The sequence below is a fragment of the Delphinus delphis genome, chromosome 18 (genome assembly GCF_949987515.2).
Source record: "Delphinus delphis chromosome 18, mDelDel1.2, whole genome shotgun sequence".
In the NCBI taxonomy this organism is placed as follows: domain Eukaryota; kingdom Metazoa; phylum Chordata; class Mammalia; order Artiodactyla; family Delphinidae; genus Delphinus; species Delphinus delphis.
The window spans coordinates 18,884,282-18,906,500 of record NC_082700.1 but is presented as its reverse complement, the minus strand read 5'-3'; the positions used below and the strand labels follow the sequence as shown (position 1 = coordinate 18,906,500).

Below are 22,219 nucleotides of genomic sequence, written 5' to 3'. Positions count from 1 at the left end.
GCATTTGGTGTTGTCAGTGTTTTGAATTTTGACCATTCTAATAGGTGTGCTCTCTCATTGTTTTAATTTGCAATTCTCTAATGATATGTGATGCTGAACATCTTTTCATATGCTTACTTGCCATCTGTACATCTTCTTTGGAGCGGTGACTACACCTTGTGCCAATTTTTAAATCTGCTGTTTATTTTCTTATTGTTTTAGGAGGAGTTTTAGGAGGAGTTTATGTATTTTGGGTAACAGTCCTTTTCAGATATATCTTTTGCCAATATTTTCTCCCATTCTGTGGCTTGACTTCTCATTATCTTGACAGTGTCTTTCACAGAGCAGAAATATTTAATTTTAATAAAGTCTGGTTTATAAATTCTTTTCTGAATCATGCCTTTGGTTGGTATTGTATCTAAGTATCATTGCTATCATACTTCCTGACTTCAAACTATATTACAAAGCTACATTAATCAGAATGGAATGGGATTAGCATTCAAACAGACACATAGATCAATGGAAAAGAATAGAGAGCCCAGAAATAAACCCACACACATATGTGGTCAATTAATTTGTGACAAAAGGAGCCAAGAATATACAACAGGGGTAAGACAGTGTCTTCAATAAAGGGTGCCGGGAAAACTGGACAGCCACATGCACAAAATGAAACTCACTGTCTCACACCATAGACAAAAACGAGCTTGAAGTGGATTAAAGACTTGAACATAAGAAACCGTAAACTCCTAGAAGAAAACAGGTGGTAAGCTCCTTGACATCAGTCTTGGCGATGATTTTTTGAATTTGACACCAAAAGCAAAGGCAACAAAAGCAAAAATAAACAAGTAGGACTACGTCAAAATAAAAAGCTTCTGTACAGGAAAGGAAAGCGTCAACAAAATAAAAAGGCAACCTACCAATTGGGAGAAAATATTTGCAAATCATATATCTGATAAGGGGTTAATATCCAAAATACATAAAGAACAAACAGTCCAGTTAAAAACTGGGCAGAGGAACAGAATAGACATATTTCCATAGAAGACATATGGATGACTTACAGGTACATGAAAAGGTGCTTAACATCTCTAATCATTGGGAAAATGCAAATCAAGCCATAATAAAATATCACTCACATCTGTTAGAATGGCTATTATCAAAAAGACAAGAAATAACAAGTGTTGGTGAGAATGTAGAGAAAAGGGAACCCTAGTACACTGTCGGTAAGAATGTATATTGGTGCAGCCGCTGTGAAAAACTGTACGGAGGGAGGAGAGAGAGATCAAGATGGAGTTAAAGGACACGGGCTCACCTTCACTCACTTGAACACATCAAAACCAGAACTACATACAGAGCGATGTTTGGTGAAATCGACCCGGGGACTAGCAAGATGACTCTTCTACAACCAAGGCTGTAAAGGAATTATATAGAAAACAAAAAGTGAAGTTACACATTATTATTACAATAATAATATCTTTTGCAATTGTCCTTTTTTTTTTTTTTTTTTTGCGGTACACGGGCCTCTCACTGTTGTGGCCTCTCCCGTTGCGGAGCACAGGCTCCGGACGCGCAAGCTCAGCGGCCATGGCTCACGGGCCCAGCCGCTCCGCGGCATGTGGGATCTTCCTGGACCGGGGCACAAACCCGTGTCCCCTGCATTGGCAGGCGGACTCTCAACCACTGCGCCACCAGGGAAGCCCTGCAATTGCCTATTTTAAAAATTTATTTATTTTATTTATCTTTGGCTGCGGTGGGTCTTTGTTGCTGTGCACAGGCTTTCTCTAGTTGTGGCGAGTGGGGGCTACTTTTCGTTGCAGTGCGCAGGCTTCTCATTGCAGTGGCTTCTCTTGTTGCTGAGCATGGGCTCTAGGCACGCACGCTTCAGTAGTTGTGGCTTGCAGGCTCTAGAGCGCAGGTATTTGTAGAGCGCAGAGTATTTGTGGCTCACGGGTATAGTTGCTCTGAGGCATGTGGGATCTTTCTGGACCAGGGATTGAACCTGTGTCCCCTGCATTGGCAAGCAGATCCTTAACCACTGCACCACCCAGGAAGTCCTGCCCATGTATATACTTTTACTGAGATTTTTATTTCTTCATATGGCTTTGAGTTACTGACTTTAGTCCTTTAATTTCAACCTGCAGGACTCCTTTTAGCATTGCTCATAGGATATGTATAGTGGTAATGATAATTATCTTCCTCAACTTTTGTTTATCTAAGAATGTCTTAATTTTTTCCTCACTTTTGAAGGACAGTTTTGCTGCCTATTGCAATCCTGGCTGACAGTTTTTTTCTTTTAGCACATTGAATACATCAGCTCCTTCTGAATACTGCCTTCTGGCCTTCAGAGTTTCTGATGAGAAATCTGCAGATAATCTTATTGAAGATCCTTTATACATGATGGCTTTCTTCTTTCTTGCTGCTTTAAAAATTCTCCCTTTGTGGGCTTCCCTGGTGGTGCAGTGGTTGACAGTCCGCCTGCTGATGCAGGGGACACGGGTTTGTGCCCTGGTCCGGGAAGATCCCACATGCCGCGGAGTGGCTGGGCCCATGAGCCATGGCCACTGAGCCTGCGCATCCGGAGCCTGTGCTCTGCAACGAGAGAGGCCACAACAGTGAGAGGCCGGCATACCAAAAAAAAAAAAAAAAAAAAAAAAATTCTCCCTTTGTCCTTGGGACTGACAGCTTGCTTATAATATGTCTTGGAATGGGTCCCTTTGAGTTCATCCTACTTGGAGTTTAAGCTTCTTGGATGCTTATATTCATGTCTTTCATCACATTTTGGAAATTTTGGCCATTATTTTAAAAAATATTTTCCGTTTCTTTTTTCTCTCTCTTCTTCTGGAACTCCCATAATGCATATGTTGTTCCACTTAATGGTGTCTTACAGGTCCCTTAGTCTCTGTTCGCTTTTCTTCAGATTTTTTCTTTCTGTTTCTTAGACTCAGTACATTGTCCTGTCTTCAAGTTTGTTGTTTCTTGCTTCTGCTTTCTCAAATCTATCTCTGAATCTCTGTAGTGAATTTTTCATTTTGGTTATTATACTTTTCAGCTCCAGAATTTCTAGAGACTTCTTTTTTAGGTTCTATCTATTGATATTTCCATTTTGTTTGTACATCATTTTCTTGACATATCTTCCTTTAGTTCTTTGAGCATCTTTAAGACACTTGTTTTAAAATTTTCATCTAGTAAATCTGCCATGAAATCTTTTTCAAGGATACTTTCTTTTGGCCAACTTTTTTTTCCTTTAAATGAGCCATACTTTCTTGTTCTTTGTATGCATTGTCATTTTTTTGTTGAAAACTGGACATTTGAATCTAATAATGTGGTAAGTCTGATATCACATTCTCCCCACTTCCCTAGAGTTTGCTGTTTGTTTGTTTGTTTTCATTTTTGTTTGGTTTGGTTTTGATTGTTGTAGGCTATGTCTGTGCCAGGGATCAGCCTGAAGTATAAACTTAAGGTCTTCTCAGGCCTTTTCTGATTCTGTGCCTTTCTTGGGTGTGCAGTGTGACTTTCTAATTTCCTCCATTTATTTGGTTACTTTTGAATGTCTTAGTCCAATGTCTGACTCCCAAAAGAGGAAAAAGAGAAAAAAATGAAGAGTAGGGGGAAGGTGCCAACTTTTTAAATCTCCTGGCAGTCACTTCAACTAGAGGGAGAGGTGCTTACAACAATGGGAGAGGTGCAACAACAGTAGCCCCCACCTCTTTGCCTGCTCTTCCGTGATGAGCAGTGATAAGTGATCAGAGCACAGATCTGTGAAATTTGGAGGACTGGGTCCTTTCTGCACACCCTGGCTCCTGCAGATTCTGTGCAGGCTGTTCCAGGAACATGTGCATAGTTGCCTGCCATGTGGGTGACAGTTGGCTATGGGTACCTGTTACTGTGTTCAGAGCTGAAATTGACAGAAATTAACTATCATTCACCTTCTTTGCCTTCCCCTGGAAGTTGTAAGCCTTTAATAGACTCCAGAGTTCCAGAATAGTTATATCCGACAGATTCTGCCAGTGCAACTGTTGTCTGGGTGGGGAGACAGATTTCTAGTGCTTCCTACTCTGCTGTCTTCCCAGAATTCTCTCTTCATATGAGTTTTAGGATCAATTTGTCAGTTTCTTTCAGAAAGACAGTTGAGATTTCAGTAGAGGTTATACTGAATCTCTAGATTAATTTGGGGAGTATTGCCATCTTAACAATATTATCTTCAGATGCATGAGCATGAAATGTCTTTCCATTTATTGAGATATTCTTTAATTTTTCAACAGTATTTTTAGTTTTTAGAGTACAAGTCTTGCAATTAAAATATTATTCCTAAGTATTTTATTCTTACTGATTCTGTTATAAATGGAATTTGTTTTTGGTTTTTGGTTTATTCATTGCTGGTGTATAGAAATTCAGTTGACTTTTGCATGTTGATTTTGTATGCTGCAAACTTGCTGAATTCATATTTTAATTCAAATAGTTTTTTAGTGTATTCCTTAGAATTTTCTGAATACAAGATCATATTGTCTGCAAATAGAGATAGTTTTACTTCTTCCTTTATAATCTGGATGCCTTTTATTTCTTTTTCTTCCCTAATTGCCCTGGCTAGAACCTTCAATACATTGTTGTCTTTTTCCTTATCTTAGGGGGAAGAACATTCAGTCTTTTACCATTATTTATGATGTGGGCTTTTTGTCGATGCCTTTGTCAGGTTGAGGACGTTCCCTTTTATTCCTGTCGTATTGAGTGTTTTGTCAAATGATTTTGGATTTTGTCAAATGATTTTTCTGCATCTATTGAGATAATCATATGTTTTTTTCTCCTTATTGATATAATGTATTATATTATTTTAAGATTTTAAACAACATTGCATTTTTAGGATAAAGTGGGTCTTATCCTAAAAATCCCACTTGGTCATAGTCTGTAATTCTTTTTATATATTTGTAAATTTGGTTTCCTCGTATTTTGTTGAGGATTTTTTTTTTTTTTTGGCTGTGTTGGGTCTTTGTTGCTATGCACGGGCTTTCTCTAGTTGTGGTGAGCGGGGACTACTCTTCATTGCAGTATGCAGGCTTCTCATTGTTGTGGCTTCTCTTGTTGTGGAGCACATGCTCTAGGTGCACAGGCTTCAGTAGTTGTGGCACGTGGGCTCAGTAGTTGTGGCTTGCGAGTTCTAGAGCTCAGGCTCAGTAGCTGTGGTGCACGGGCTTAGTTACTCCATGGCATGTGAGATCTTCCTGGGCCAGGGCATGAACCTGTGTCTCTGGAGTTGGCAGGCAGATTCTTAATCACTGCGCCACCAGGGAAGCCCTTTGTTGACAATTTTTATGCATATGTTCATAAGAAATTTTGGTCTCTATTTTCTTTCCTTGTAATGTCTTTGTATGATTTTAGTGTCAGGGTAGTACTGACCTCTCACAGAAGGAGTTGGGAAATGTTTCCTCCTCTTCAGTTTTTATGGAGCAATTTGGTGACTTGATATTAATTCTACTTTAAATATTTGGTAGAATTCACCAGTGAAACCATCTGAGCCTGGACTTTTCTCTGTGTAGAAGTTTTAAAATTACTAATCCAACCTCTTACCTTGTTGGAGGTCTTTTCAGATGTCAGTTTCTTTTTGAGTTGGTTTTGGTCCAACTCTTTTGGAGTTGGATCTTTTTAGAAATTTGTCCATTTCATCTGTGTTATCTAATTTGTCAGCATGCAGTTGTTCATAGCATTCCTGTTATAATTCTTTTTTTATTTCTGTAATGTTGGTCTTAATGTCCTTATTTTCATTCCTAATTTTAGCTAATTTGAGTCTTTCTTTTTTCTTGATCAATCTAACTAAAAGCTTCTCTATTTTGTTGGTTTTTTCAAAAAACCAGTCTTTGGTTTTATTGTTTTTTCTCTTCTATTCTCTAAAAAATTTAATCAAACCATTTCCTTCCTATCCTTTTTACCATTTAATGTTTTAAACGTAATATAAATGTTGGATAACATTATTAAAGTTCATCATGAACTACTCAGATATATCTAACATATAATTATATATAATTGTTATAATAATATATAATTTGACTTCCTACTTTTAAAATTGCTTTTTCTTCATGAAAGTTTTTACTGTTGGCCAGTATTGTTTACTGCAGTATATTTTCTTCTTTCTGAGGATCCATGGAAGGAATTTTACTCTCATCTCTGAATGAAGACTAGCTAGGCTTCTTCTGAGAAGCTATTTTATTTTATTTTATTTTATTTTATTTTGTGGTCATTATGAATCTTATAACTTATTGTCTACTGTTTTGAATTCCACCTTTCAAGGCGTAGTATGTAGTTTTTCAGATACTAACATCTTGTCATTTTCTCCCACCATTTCTATATTTCCCTTTCAGCATTTCAAAAATATATATATTCATATATAAACACACACCCATATATATTCAAAACTCAAATGTACTTGTTTTAAAAAATTTTATAGTAATAGAGTGAAAAGTGAATATCCATTGCTCTCTTTGTATTCCCACTTCTGTAGAAATAACCACTGATAAATTTTTTGCTCATTCTATCCCTTCAACCCTTCCTCACTTCCCCTTTCACACCCACACACACAAAGGATTTTTATTTTACCTCACTGAGGTCTTATTATTTACTTACACTTTTTAGCCAATTTATTATCAGTGTGTTTGAAATAGGCAGTAGATTCAGATGGTTCAAGATTCAAAAGAAATAAAAATGTAAACAGTGAGAAGTCTCTCTCATTCTTTCCCCTAAGCTGCCTGCTTTTCCTCTGTAGGCAGCTAATAAAAGTTTCTAGTTTTTGCATTTTTCTGCACCTTGCTTTTTTCATGTAGTGATGTATCTTGAAGAGCACCTCTCCCTCTGTGTTTAGCTTAATCTTTTTAGTGGATGTGTTTCCCATTGTATGGATGTGTAATTTATTTATATATTCCCCTGTTAGCAAACATTTAGTTTATTTTTGAACATTTGATACTACAAACTGCTGCAGTGAATAGCTTTTTATATACATTTAATGCACAAATGAGAGTACTGCTGTAGTGTAGATTCCTAGAAGTGAAACCACTGGGTCAGAAGACATTCACATTTTAAAAATTTAATAGATTATGTCTTTGCTCATAGAATAAAATCTTTGCTGATATCTCACTTTTCCAGTGAGGCCTAAGACTGTTTAATACTGTAATCTGCCCCTACTTCTCCCTCAAATTCTCTATTCACTTTATCCTGCTTTTTTTTAAATTGAAGTATAGTTGTTTACAATGTTGTGTTGGTTTCTAGTGTACAGCAAAGTGATTCAGTTACGCACGTGTGTGTGCGTGTGTGTATTGTTACAAGATACTGAATATAGTTCCCTGTGCTGTACAGTAGGACATTGTTGTTTACCTATTTTATAATTTTTTTTTTTTTTGGCTGCATTGGGTCTTTGTTGCTGCGTGTGGGCTTTCTCTAGCTGTGGCCAGCGCAGGCTACTCTTTGTTGCGGTGCTTCTCATTGAGGTGACTTCTCTTGTTGCAGAGCACGGGCTCTAGGCGCGTGGGCTTCTGTAGTTGTGGCCCGTGGGCTCAGTAATTGTGGCTCGCGAGTTCTAGAGCACAGGCTCAGTAGTTGTGGTGCATGGGCTTAGTTGCTCCGTGGCACGTGGGATCTTCCCAGACTAGGGATCGAACCTGTGTCCCCTGCATTGGCAGGTGGATTCATAACCACTGTGCCACCAGGGAAGTCCACCTATTTTATAATTTATATATAGTAGTGTGTATCTGTTAATCCCAAGCTCTTTCCCCTTTGGTAACCATAAGTTTGTTTTCTGTGTCTGTGAATCTGTTTCTGTTTTGTCCATAAGATCATTTGTATCATTTTTTAGATTCCACATGTAAGTGATATCTTATGATACTTGCCTTTGTCTGTCTGACTTACTTCACTTAGTATGATAGTCTCTGGGTCCATCCATGTTGCTGCAGATGGGATTATTTCATTCTTTTTGATGGCTAAGTAATATTCAGTTGTGTATATATACCACATCTTCTTTATCCATTCATCTGTCGATGGACACTTGGCTGCTTCCATGTGTTGGCTATTGGTATGAACATTGGGGTGCATGTATCTTTTCAAATTAGAGTTTTATCCAGATTTATGCCCAGGAGTGGAATTGCAGGATCATATGGTAGCTCTATTTTTAGTTTTTTAAGGAACCTCCATACTGTTCTCCATAGTGTCTGCACCAGTTTACATTCCCACCAACAGTGTACGATACCCTGCTCTTTTTTCTCTCTTTCTTTTTTAAATTTTATTTATTTTTGGCTGCACTGGGTCTTTGTTGCTGTGCATGGGCTTTCTCTAGTTGCAGCGAGTGGGGGCTACTCTTTGTTGCGGTGTGCGGGCTTCTCATTGCAGTTGCTTCTCTTGTTGCAGAGCACGGGCTCTAGAGTGCAGGCTCAGTAGTTGTGGCGCACGGGCTTAGTTGCTGCGCAGCATGTGGGATCTTCCTGGACCAGGGCTTGAACCCGTATCTCCTGCATTGGCTGGTGGATTCTTAACCACTGCGCCACCAGAGAAGGCCTCTTTTTCAAACATAGTATATAGTTTACTTATAGATACTGATTTTTGTTTATTATCGTTCTCTTCCCCCTAAAATGTCAGCTCCAGGAAACAGGAATGTTTATTTTGTTTACTGATGTATTCCCAGCAGTTATAATAGTGCTTACTGCTTGGTAGGCATTTAGTAAATATTTGCTGAATAAATTAAATGAATTAGAGAATAAGGTACAAAATTATCCCTCCTAAAAAGCCCAATTTCTTTACCCACATATTTTGGATTTTGGAGTCTTATTTTATATAGTTTTCTAAGATTAAAAAAAAATTCTTTTTAGTACATATTAGGATATAAATGACTGAAAACAGCTATAATGTATTTCTTTTAAAAAACTACCCCTCCCTCAATTCCCCACAAACATAGGGATGAACTCTAAGTTTTATTCTCCATATTAGAAGTAGATACCAGAAGGATACATCACACACTATATAGCATCTTCTTTTCCAAAGGATTGGAATGACTGTGGAGATTGTTATAGGCTTCCAGGTTTGCTAGGATATCTTCAATCTCAATTTAATAGGACTATTTGTTTTTCTGTACTTTAAACATCTTTATGCTCTATATAAATATAATTTAGATAAAACATATGTTGTTTTGAAATAAATGATTGTAAATGATCTATCAGTGAATTAATTAATGTTTTCCTTATTATGTGCATTATAGTTTTAGAGGCCTGATATTCATAATTATTGATGTTCAGATTGGTAGTTATTTCTGCCTGTTACATGTTCAGCTATAAACAGATAGTCAAGTTTATATGAGACCTAGATATTTAGGAGAGCTTTGAAGTGAATTATTTTATCAAAATTTCCTATTCCTCTTCCTGTTTTAATTTACCTCTTTTCAATATGTGCTCTGATTTTCTCATTCTACAAACTTTTTTTTAAGGTAAGTTGAATCAGAATTATCAATATATTGCAGTCAGAAACCACCAAATTTTCCCCACCTTGGATCTGTTTTAAGAAGTTTACCAAACTTAGTTTATTAAATAATAATTTTTCCTAGTTTTATTCAAGGCATACAAAGCTGCCAGCCAGTGTTTTTTATCAATGTAAAGGTAAATTGTGTTACCTTGCTGCATTGAATTCTAGCAAAAGTGAAGTATTTGGTACTTTAGTTACTGAGGCATTATTGAAAGTAAACATATGGGTTCTCTTAAGTTTTTAAAAATTTCAGCACATTTGCCAAAGATTATCATTTTATGATTTGGAACCCTAGAAACTCCCAGACCACAGGACTTGATGATCAATGATCCCTTTCATTTCCCTTCCAGTTGAGATTCTTTCATTTTAACGCCAACTCATTTATTCATTAGTTATGTTTTCATTTTTTTCAAGTATTATATGTGATACTGGTAGAAGGAGTTGACATGCAAACTTTGGAAGATACCTTTTATACATATAATTAAATCTGAGTTGTAGGAGTTGACTTCCTCAGTTTTTTTCATCTTTGTTTCTAAGAGTGGTAGACATCGATTTCATTGATCTTTTACAGAAAAACCAATTAATTAGTCGTTGTTTTAATATGGCGGCAGTTTTCTCTCCTCTGTGGCTATATCTTCTTGGGTGGGTCATCTTTTGGGCCTTTGACTCAATAAAGCAAGCAGAGAGCTTGACTAGAAACTAAATTCCAGGTCAGTTATGTATCACATGTTTAGGAAATGAGGTCTGTAGTATCATTTGTTTGTGTGAGTTAGTCCTGTTGATACTCACTAGGTTATCAATGTGTGATCAGGAGCTAAAGAAACTAGTAGAACCAGTATTCTTACCTTATATTTTTTACTCATGATTCAGTTGCTGCTTGTTTCTCTGAGCATACTAGGAGGAAAAAGAGTAAAAAAAGTCATTCTATCCTATACGGGGGGATGACTGTTGCTACTGCTCTTTTAAAAAATGTGCATTTAACATCAAGTTAGTGCTGGACGTTGTACTGGGTTTTTGGGGGTATAACGGTGTATTAGATATAATTATGCCTTCAAAATGCTTACAGACTAGTTGAGATATGGACAATTGAGCAAGTAAGTAAGCTGAACTTAAGTTTACTTAAGTGCTTAAATTGGCCTATCCATTCAGTTCTGTAAGAGCTCTTAAAGGAGGGAGCCCCAGGTACTAAATTCTTGGGCAGAAGGCTAGATGAATCTCAACTTGCCAGGTACATATTTTTCTGGGAGTAGAGTCAACTGTCTCCCCACAAAGGCATTGTGTAACTGGATGGCTAATTCAGTTGGTGTTCACCCTTGAATATGGTATCAAAAATATGATTGAGTACAAATATGATTGAGCTTTCACATTCTTCTTGACTGTGCTACTCTTGCCTTTTGCTTCTTCTGACCACATCAAAGAATTTCCTTAACACTAACTGCTGAGGGCTAATATTATGCAAGTGAGAGGAAGGATTTTCTGGCATATTAGCATGTTATCCCTTTTGCTCCTACATATAACCTTGGTAAGGAGGAAATCCAGGAGTGGAAGATAAAGGCAGCTCTTATCACCTCTACTTCTCTAATACATTTAACTTGTAACTTTATGGCTAATCATGCATTACAGTCTCATGAATCTAGTGTAAGGATGTATCCTTTTGACCCTGAGATAAAGAGCATATTACTTATGGCTTATTTCCATCTTGGTCATGGCTGATATTTTAAAAAGGGAAGATAAGAGAGAGTAGTGTTTTTAACTTTTAAAATTTCAGTTTGAATTCATGTTGGTTATGATAGCATGACTAGTAAGATAACCTACTTTTCAGATGTTTCCAAGATGATTTATGTTACCACTTGGTGGAGCTCTTTTATAAGTTAGTGCTTGTGATAAAGCAAGTACAAGTCATCACTAATTCGGGGTTGTCAATTGGGTGGTTCAGGTGAACTAAATTAAACGACAGCTTAAGTAGGTAGCCTCTTAAGTGTTGATTGTAGATTTCTATTTAAACTATAGTATATGTAATTACAGTTTTAATATTTTAAAGATTTTTCTCAAGAATATTCCTAATTTTTCTCTCTCCTGCTTTATATAAATTTAGTACTTTTAAATTGACTTACTTTCCCCCCATTTTATAGTTGTTAGGTAACTTAGAAAATGTATCTAGTGTTAATGAAGAAAATGAAAATCATTTGTAATCCTACCACCTAGAGATAATAGTTAACATTTTGATATATATTTGCCTTTCCTTCCTTTTAAAATTTTTTCACAAAATTGGAGTCAAAATATACACAGAATTTTGTATTCTGGTGTTTTTTTCTCTTAACATGTCTTTGGTATTTTCCCATGTCCTTAAAATCTTTGAAATGTTTTGAGAGTTTTATGTTATTCCATGATATAGATCTATCATAATTTTTTAACCGTTTTATTTAAAGATATTTAAGCTTTTCCCACTATTTTTACTCTTATAAATAATTCTTTGAACATATATTACACTAAATCTTGACTCAACACTCCAATTATTTTCATAGGATAAATTCTTAGAGATAAAACTGAACTCTTAAGGATCTTGATGCATATTTGCAAATTGTCCTTCAACTGACACTATTCTGAGGTTCAGTATTTTCAAAATATGTTTATTGGAAATTACTGTTTTTTCTTTTGCAAAATGCTTTTTCTTACCCTTTCCCCATTTTTTTCTTCTGTTTATTTATTGGTCATTCTTTTGGCTGAGTAAAAATTACTTTTCCTCTGTTTTAACAATTTTTAAGGTGCTGTTCTGAGCCCATTTCGTAATTCTCAACTAAATTTTCAAGAAAACAAATCAGTTACAGATTTTAGGTTGTAAATTGCCATTGGAAAATAGGGCCTGGATCTTGAGAGAGCAGTGAGGGCTGGAAAGCAGGATGAGATATGAGAAACACCTGTATGGAGGTGATGAGGGTGCTATAGAAGTGGATGAGATTGTGGAGGAAAAGAGAAGGTTCTGGGAAAAAGTCCTTGGAATTAGGAAACACTGAAAAAGTTGGGAGAAATAAAGAGAATGCGGATGTTAGAGTGTCTAAAAAGCTAAAGTTTCATTACAGTGGTGTTAGATGTTGTATACAGGACTTTGTGGATGAAACCAAAGAAAAGGCCATTCAGTTTAGAAAGAGAGCAGTCTTTGGAGACTTCGAGAATAGCGTCAGTAGAATAGTGCTTATATAGTAGATGTGTTCAGTGGATGCAGTAGGTGTGACTGTGAGAGTGTACATGATGAGTATGTATGTGAATAGTGAGAATAGTGAGAGGTTTAGATGTGTGGTTAGGCCAGTAGCTTGATAAAGTCCAGGGATAGGTTTTTTTCTTTTTTTAAGGTGGTGCAAGCTTATCTAAAGGGAAATAAGTGTTTAGAAAGAAGTGTTAGAGAAATTACAGAAGACAGAGGGAAGCATTAATAAACTAGGTCTTGAAGGAGATGAGAGGCAGTGTGATCCAAAGTGGGAGATACGGAGGGATTAGATATATTAATTTGAGAGTGGAGGAGAATGTCCATTTGTTAAAGTCAGAAGAGGAAGTTGAAGATGCAGAGACATTGGAGGAAGACTGAAGTTTATGGTGTTTAGAAATTATTTGATGTGGAGAAAAATGCTGAGGCTTTTGGTATTGTGATTCTCTAACCTTCTCAGTAAAATAGAAATGAAAAGTACAGAATAGTAAAGTAGTTAAGAGTATAGGACTCTTAGTGGGGTGATGAGATTAAGGATTTCAGTAGTGAAAATGTTAGGAACATCAATGTAGAAATGTAATTAAGGAAATATTCTTAAATAAATGGAACAATACTAAATTGAGTGTTAAGAAACTTGGGTTTTAGGTCTGTGGCATCGACTGGCTGTGTTGAGCAAATCTCAACACTCTAGTCTTTAATTTCTTAATCTGCACAATTAGAAGTAAATCAGATGTCCTTTACGGATTTAAAAATCTTGAATCAAACTGAACTAAAAAAGAACAAAACATAGCTACAGTAATCAAGACATTGTAGTACTAGTAAAAAGAAAGACAAGCAGGTCAGTGGAACAGAACAGAGAATCCAGAAATAGAATTCACACATATATAGTCAGTCTTTGCACACAGAGGTGCTAAGGTAATTCAGTGGAGGAAGGATATTCCTCTTAACAAACGATGCTGGAGCAATTGGACGTCCATATGCAAAAAAAGAACTTTAATCCCTATCTTGCACCATTTATAAAAGTTAATTCAAATGAATCGTAGATCTAAACTTGTAGAAGATGACATAGGAGAAAATCCTCGTGACCTTGAGTTAAGCAAAGATTTCATAGATAGCACCACCAAAAGCGTGATCTATAAAGCAAAGTAATAAATTGAGCTCCATCAAAATTAAAAACTTATGCGCTTTGGCATACAATATTTAAGAAAATGAAAAGCCACAGATTGGGTGAAGATTTTTGCAAAACACACATCTGTTAAGCGATTTGAATCCAGAATGTATAACTAATTCTTACAACTTAATAAGACAAACAACTGAATAGAAAATTGGCAAAAGATTTGAAAACACCCTTTACCAAAGAAGAGATATGGATGTTAAGTAAGATTTGAAAAAATACTCAATGTCGTTAGTCCTTGGGAAAAGGTACCATTACATACCTACTAGGATGGCTAAAAAACAGGCAAGAACAGACAAACAAAAACTAAGTGCTAGTAAGGATGTGAAGCAGCTGGAACTCTCATTTGTTGCTGGTGGGAATGCAAAATGGTACAGCCACATTAGAAAACAGTTTACTAGTTTCTTATAAACTTAAACTTGTATTTAATATAGAACTTAGCATTCCTCAACTTAGATATTCACCCAAGAAAAATGAGAACATACATCCACCTAAAGATCTGTAGTTGAATATTTAAGGCTAGGGTTAGTAGCCTCATTCATAGCAGTGTATTCAGCTGTTGGAGTGGATAAATAAATTGTGGTATTCATACAATGGAGTGCTACTCAGCAATTAAAAGGAATAAATACTAATATTATAGATACAACAATATGGATGAGTCCTCAGAAGCATTATGCTAAGTGAAAGAAGCCAGACGAAAAAGGCTACAGACTGTATAATTCCATTTGTATGATATTCTGGAAAAGGAATTGAAATCAGATCAGTGATTTCCAGGGGCTGGAGGTCAATAAACATGATTTCTTACACACACACACACACACACACACACACACACACACACACACACACACACACACACACACACACACACACAACTCCAGCATTCCTTAGCATTCCCAGGAATGGATGTTTTTGGTGTGGAGAAGGTTGGATTACGGATAGTATTGAGACAGATATGATACAGAGGAATGAGTGCTAGATTCACTGATAATAGTGCTGCAGCACTATTATCAGTGAATTGGTTGTAATTCATTGGTTGTAATTCAATGAGTATAATGCCGGTCACCATGCTGATTACTTAAGTGCATCCTCAGAGACTTCCCTGGCATTCCAGTGGTTAAGAATTTACACTTCCACTGCACAGGGCACAGGTTTGACCCTGGTTGGGGAACTAAGATCCTGCATGCCACCACGTGAGGCCCAAAAAATAAATAAATAAAAATAAAAAGTGTCCTTCCTGTTAATTTTCATAGTGACTCTGATTAGATATTATCATCCCTATTTTAGTAGAAACTGAGGTCTAATTGGATTTAAGCACATTGCTCAGTTATACCACTAGAGTATTCAAACTCTTGAATGTTTGACACCAAAAAGCATGTTCTTAACATAAATAAAAGTATAAGTGCCAGGGAGACAGGGAATTTTGTTTGTTTCTGTTTTCATCACTGTATCCCCAAAGTCATAAAACCATGGCAGTTGCATAATGAGTATTTCTTTTTTTCTTTTTTTTTAATGAATATTTCTTTAAAAATTATTAGAGATATCAACTTTTGGAAGATATAAAAAAACAAACTGGAAGAGGCAAAGAAAACTATATGAAGATATATGATTTTTTTTTTTTTTTTTTGTGGTACGCGGGCCTCTCGCTGTTGTGGCCTCTCCCGTTGCGGAGCACAGGCTCCGGTCACGCAGGCTCAGCGACTATGGCTCACGGACCCAGCCGCTCTGCGGCATGCGGGATCTTCCTGGACCGGGGCACGAATCCGTGTCCCCTGCATCGGCAGGCAGACTCTCAACCACTGCGCCACCAGGGAAGCCCTATGATTTTTAAATGATTGCAAATATGGTGGTTAGGCTGATGTTTTCCATTTAGGCATTTATCATATCAGATGACTTTGTGTTAAATTATGTTATTTGTGTTCCAGTATAATCTACTATTTTAAAAAGTGAACAGAATGATTATAGAGTAGGATCTTGTAGTTGATTCTCATCTTCATGGCTTTGTAAATTTTTTCCCTCTGGCAAATTTTGGTGGCATCCAGATATAAGATCAGACCAAGTGGATGTTATAGGTTACAACTAAAATGCAAGCCCTTTCCATATCTATCTCTATCTCTATATATAATTCTATATCTAGAATCTTAAATACTTTAATGTAGAAATTCTACTTCTAGGACTCTCTTAATTGGAAACTGATTATTTTCTTCACATAGATTAACAAAAATATTTGTGCATGAATCATTTGGTTTTATAACATTGATCTCATCTGTAATATGGTTCCCTCTAAAGAACTAAATCAAATGTAGGTGATTAAAATATTTAATATTCTCAAGTTTAGAAGGAACATTTATTTTTCTTCCATAGATAACTGTGTATGAAGAAGAAAGAACACTTTATCTATACATATAGTTAATTGGGATACAGCTAGAACATCAACAATATCAACAACAAAAACAACAAGATTTATAAATCATCTGAAATAAAGGTCACACATTTTGCTTATAGGAAAGTTCCTCAGGTCCTTAAAAGTCAGAACCTATGTATACAACATTTTATTTAGGCATTTTATCATTTCAAATGAGCTTGTGTTGAATCGTATTTGCTATGTCCTAATAAAATTTGCTATTTAAAAAAAATGAATAAAATACATACTCAGTTTTAACAAGCTTAATACTTCATTTCCCAACTTTAAAAGAGTAAAAAAAAGATTGGAGTTGCTGAAAGAAGACACATTGAGAGAAGTTGTGTTCAACAGGTGATAGCCTGAGCAAAGAAGCAAACCAAAATCATGATAAGAATTAAGCATAAAAATTTAAAAATCATGGTAGTTTGGAAATTGTTTATTATAGAGACAACCAACCTTTTACATCTTAGTAGTTCCTGAGAAATTGACCATAGTAATGTAAATATTTATAAGTGTATATATATATATAAGAGTTTATGTTCATTTTATTAAAACATACTTAATAGTCATTATAACAGTCAAGCAATATATACTGTGTTGTTCAGTTTCAGAAATAGTAAGTATGTAGTGTAGTTTCAATGTCAAATTTATTGAAGTATAATTTATATACACTAAATCAACCAGTTTTAAGTGAAGAGTTCAATAGGTTTTGGCAAATGTTATTTAACCATTGAGCTCTAAAAATTTTTTATTACTCCAGAAAGTTGTCTCATTCTCTTTTGTCATCATTCCCCAACACACATCCACTCCTGTCCCCAGGCAGCCACTGATCTACTTTCTGACATTAAAGATTAGTTTTGCCTTTTCTAGAATTTTGTAGAAATCAAAGTGTACACAGCATGTACACTTCTGTATTTGGCTTTCTTTCCTCTGTGTAATAACTGAGATTTATCTATGTTGTGTGTATTTATACTTTTCCTTTTTATTGTTGAATAACATTCCATTGAATGGATATACCACAGTTTATCTCTTCACCTGTTTTTGGATATTGGGTTGTTTGAGTTTTTGGTTTTTATGAATGAAGCTGCTGTTAACATTCAGGTACCAAGTTTCCACTTCTCTTGGGTATAAATATCTAGGGGTGGAATTGCTAAGTGTTATGGCAAGTATATAACTTTATAAGAACTTGCCAAACTTCTTTTCAAAAATGGTTGTACCATTTTACGTTTTCATCAGTAATGTTTGAGTGTTCCATTGCTTTACATCCTTATCAACCTTTGATATTGTTAGTCTTTTTAATTTTAACAATTCTAGTGGGTGTATAGTTGTAATATAAGTTTTAAAATATTTATTTCCCAAGTAGCTAAAATTAAGGAAAAGTTTAGAGTTGGATAGTGATAAGCTTCATATTATCCATAAAATTTGATAATCTAGAATAATTCTTTTTTCTAAAGCTTTTATATAATTGAGATTTCAGAACGATATAAAATTGCATCACATACTTTTCAGCTCCATTGTAATCTCCAGTTAAGAGTAATAAGCAGTTCCAGCTGTTTGATAGAACATCAGATTATTTGGTATTTCTTTTGTTTTCAATTTAATATAATCCAAATTTTACCTATAAAACTTACATATTTAAATAGGGATATGTGTTTTTCGGGATAAAAAGTATTCTAGTGATAATGAAAAAATATTCTAATGATAGTGGTAGCCATCATTCATTGAATATTAGTTATATGCCAGATCTAAGGACTTTATATATATAATCTCATTTAATTCTTACAAAGTGAAATATGTATTTCCATTTTACAAGGAAGGCAATTAGGGCACTGAGAGATACGAATTTCATAAGGTTAAAAAATACTTGAATCAGGACTTCCGTGGTGGCACAGTGGTTAAGAATCCACCTGCCAATGCAGGGGACACGGGTTCAAGCCCTGGTCCGGGAAGATCCCGCATACTGCAGAGCAACTAAGCCCATGTGCCACAGCTGAAGCCTGCGTGCCCTAGAGCCCATGCTCCGCAACAAGAGAAGCCACTGCAATGAGAAGACCGAGCACCCCAACAAAGAGTAGCCCCTGCTCTCCGCAGCTAGAGAAAGCCCACGTGCAGCAACAAAGACCCAAGGCAGCCAAAAATAAAAATAATTTAAAAATTAAAAAAAAAGACTTGAATCAATAGATTGATAAAAGAACAAGTGAATTAGAAGAAAAAAAATTTTGGAGTCCATTTTATGGAGCCTAAAATCTTTCAACTTGGCTTTGATGACATTGGAATACTAAAAAATGAAAATATTTACTTCAGAGAACTGACTGGCCCCTAGATTTTTTATAGAAAGTTGTAATTTAACTTTTTGACCTTTCTAGTAATTTTTTTGCCTTATAGTATAAAATTTAGTTACTAATTTTGTAACTAGTTTGTTTGTTACTAGTGTAGAATTAAATGCTCTCAAGTATATGACCTCATAAAGATTTAGTAACAAATTAATTTTGTTATGCTGAATAAGAAAAAAGTTGCATATAATACAGTTTTAGCACAGTATCCAGTGTGTGAATGATTTAATGAAATATTTGAACCTTTTTGTTTTGTTTTGTTTTGTCTTGTTTTGTTTCCAGGAAGGTTATGTTCAAAAGAAAAAGGAACTATGGGGAATCTGTATCTTTATTGCAGCAGTTGACCTAGATGAGATGCCGTTCACTTTCACTGAGCTGCAGAAAAACATTGAAACCAGGTAAAATTTCTTATATTAATATAGGCCTCTGCCATTAAAGAAAACTATTTCTGAACTATCATTTTAATAGACTTTAGGGAATTAGTGGAAAATGCTAAAATTAAATAAAACGTAGAAAACTTAGGTCAACCAGTGAACTCCTGTTCTCCATTAGAGCCCTTAATGAAGGTGTATTTTTGCCGCACTTTCTTAAAAATGTAGCAGTTTCTGTCCTGGGAAAATTTCCATTGTGTCTCTCACTATCTGTAAACTTTCTTAATTGTAGCTGTTGATAAAATGGACAAAAAAAGCAAAGATTTATGAAGTAGACTTATATATTAAAACCTTTGTAAAAGTAGTATGAGTCTATCTTAAAGGAATTTAGTTGATTTATTAAAGTTTAAGATTATTTAATATAATAGATATTATAATTATATATGTTTTGAGACTGTATGTTCAGTTGAGTATCTATTATAATACTTGTCCCTGTAATTACTTAATTAAAGTCTGTATTGAGTTTCTAAGCCTAATAAGAGGAGTTTACTGTTTCCAGTAAGTCAAGAGAAGCCTTCTGGGAATTCCAGTCATTTCTTTTGCAGTATGTTTATGAAATGTAACAGTAAATAATTTTACCAAAAAGATAGTAGTATATGTTTTTTCTTGGATAAAACCGTCTAGAGTTAGACATAATTGGTATTTTGTGTAAATGAGATAAATTGTTGCATATTTTAGTAACTTTTTCTTATTACCTCTAAATAAAATGTGGAAACAAAGGCCTTGTATGTTCATATTTAACTTATTGAATATGAATTGGTTTACCTCTCACAGATTTCACAGTTTAACTTTATTAACTAAAATCACTAAATCAAAATAGTTTTTATATAGCTGAAAAATAATCTAAATATAGAGGTAAAATTTTACGTTGATTTATTCATTTATTCAGCATATGTTTTCGTGACCTCTGAGGATCAGAAAGAGAATGAATGTTTGGGTTAAGATAGACTGGGTTTATTTTACAAGGTATATGACTTGGAGCAGATTGCTTATCCTTATTAAGTCTCGGGTTCCTTTCCTTTCCTGCGAAATAAAAATTATTAACTACTTGATAGAATTTTGAGAATTAAATAACTTATAACGAGCAGAGAAGTAAATAGTTCTCGAGTCAATGCCTGGAACACCATAGGTGCTGATGAGGTCTTGATCTCTTTTTTTCTGTAGATTCCTCCTATTACCCGCACCACCCCCCCAAACAAAAAGGGGGAAGGAAACAAAACTTACCAACTGCTAGGCGCTGTGTTACTCTACTAGGTTCTAATGATATAGAGGTGAGATATAGTCTCTGACCTCGAGAAACTCATCCAGTTTAAATTAAACAGATGACTGCAATACAGTGTTATATAGCTATCCATAGACTGCCAAATAAATATGACAGAGAACGTCTATTACATCCTTTATCTATAAGGTGAAAGAATTTTCCCGGAAAAGATTTTCCTAAACTTTTTCTCTGAGTATTCATAGAGTAACTCTGATTTATAAAATGGGCATATCATAAATAATATCACTACAATAATTATAGTAATGTATTTGGTACAACTTTTTCTTAGGGCATCTCTCAGTGTTCTGATAACTATCCAGGAATGTTATCTAAACCACTGCTTCTTAAAAGTACTCTGGTGAAGGGCTAGTTTCTTTTCTTCCCAGTATGTCATAGACTGATGTTTTAAAAATAAGTAATATAAATTAATTACTAGAAAAATGAAACAAAAATCATACTAAACACAGGACTAAATTTTTTATTATTGGATTTAGCAGGCATTAAAATTAGTGTCAAATTGCCATAAAAGCTTTTAAGTGTTTACCCCCAATTTCTGTACTTAATTGTGGACTGGTAAACAGTTTATGGACCATTATCAATCCATGGAGCACTGCTCCTAGAATATGTAGTTATCTACAGATCTGTGTGTTTTAATTATGGCTTTTTATGCCTGTCTGCCTGCCTTCCTCTCACCTTCCTGCCTTCACTTCTTTCCTTCAGAGGAGGACTACAGAAGGAATAGAGACCCACTTAAGTTACCCCTAGAAAAAGAAGGCTTTTTAGTAACAATTCACAGTTTTCATGGTGCTCCATTGGTAGGTATTGCCATATATCTCAAAACTGCAATTGAGAGTGGTTCCTGAATAAATGCCATTCTAAGTTTGATTTCTTTTTCTCAGCAGGTTAGCTCCATTCTTTTTCTTTTTTTAAAGGATCGATTTTTATTTATCTATTTATTTTTGGTTGTGCTGAGTCTTCATTGCTGCGTGTGGGCTTTCTCTAGTTGCATCTAGCAGGGGCTACTCTTCATTGCAGTGTGCAGGCGTCTCATTGCTGTGGCTTCTCTTGTTGTGGAGCACGGTCTCTAGATGTGCGGGCTTCAGTAGTTGTGGTGTGCAGGCTTGGTTGCTCCGTGGCGTGTGGGATCTTCCTGGACTGAGGCTTGAACCCGTGTCCCCTGCGTTGGCAGGTGGATTCTTAAACCACTGCGCCACCAGGGAAGTCCCCATTCTTTTTCTTTTCTAAGCAGCATCATGATTGTCTACTCTGTATCATTTCTATTCCTCCTTTATTTGCTTTCCCACAAAGCTTGTCATGGCTGCCCCAATCCCCTCTATATCAGTGGAACTTTTCATAACCTTCTTTTGTGTTCTGTGCCCTCTGCTGATTAGCTGAGGCTTTTATTTTTCCAGTTCCCAAGATAAATGTCTGAGTGGTACAGCCCTCTTTTTAGAATGAAGCCTGTAACTCACTGGTTGCTAGACAGCCTATGGATGGATCTAGTGACTACCCTGTAGTTCAGTTAGCTGCTTTGGTATAACTCCTTAGACAAACTTGATTAGAAGTGAGTATGTGAGGTGCAGTTGATGATTGCTATCTGTAGCGCCCTATTTTTCAGAAGCCAAAAATGTATGTATTGATATTTCAAATAGGTTAATTTTTATAGAAAACAATAAACAATGATTTAAAGTTATTATTTAAACAACTTAAAATTTTTAATCAGTTTCCCTTTTCCCTTCCCCAACAATTCAGTCCTAAAACCGCTGGTGGGCTGAAGAAAGTAGGTGTGTGCATCTGTGGTGGGGAGCACTGTGGTGCCCAGAGGAGGATGCCAGAGCCACAGTGGGATGAGAAGGTCATCCACCAGGGGCCTGGGGCTTCTTGACATGGGCTGCTTGCTGTGCAATGTCAGAGACCAAGCAGGGTGTGCGGGCAGCTGGTATAGGGAGTCA

General features: G+C 35.7%; 1 protein-coding gene across 4 annotated transcripts in view; it reads left to right on the top strand.

Moving 5' to 3' along the window:
* The window catches only part of RB1 (RB transcriptional corepressor 1), a 131,767-nt gene that overhangs the window by 9,336 nt on the left and 100,212 nt on the right, over positions 1 to 22,219 (top strand). For all 4 annotated transcript variants that reach the window (XM_059996218.1, XM_059996220.1, XM_059996221.1 and 1 more), the window contains exon 3: positions 18,858 to 18,973. In XM_059996218.1, the coding sequence (XP_059852201.1) occupies positions 18,858 to 18,973 (116 nt within the window). The remainder of the gene's footprint in view (positions 1 to 18,857; positions 18,974 to 22,219) is intronic.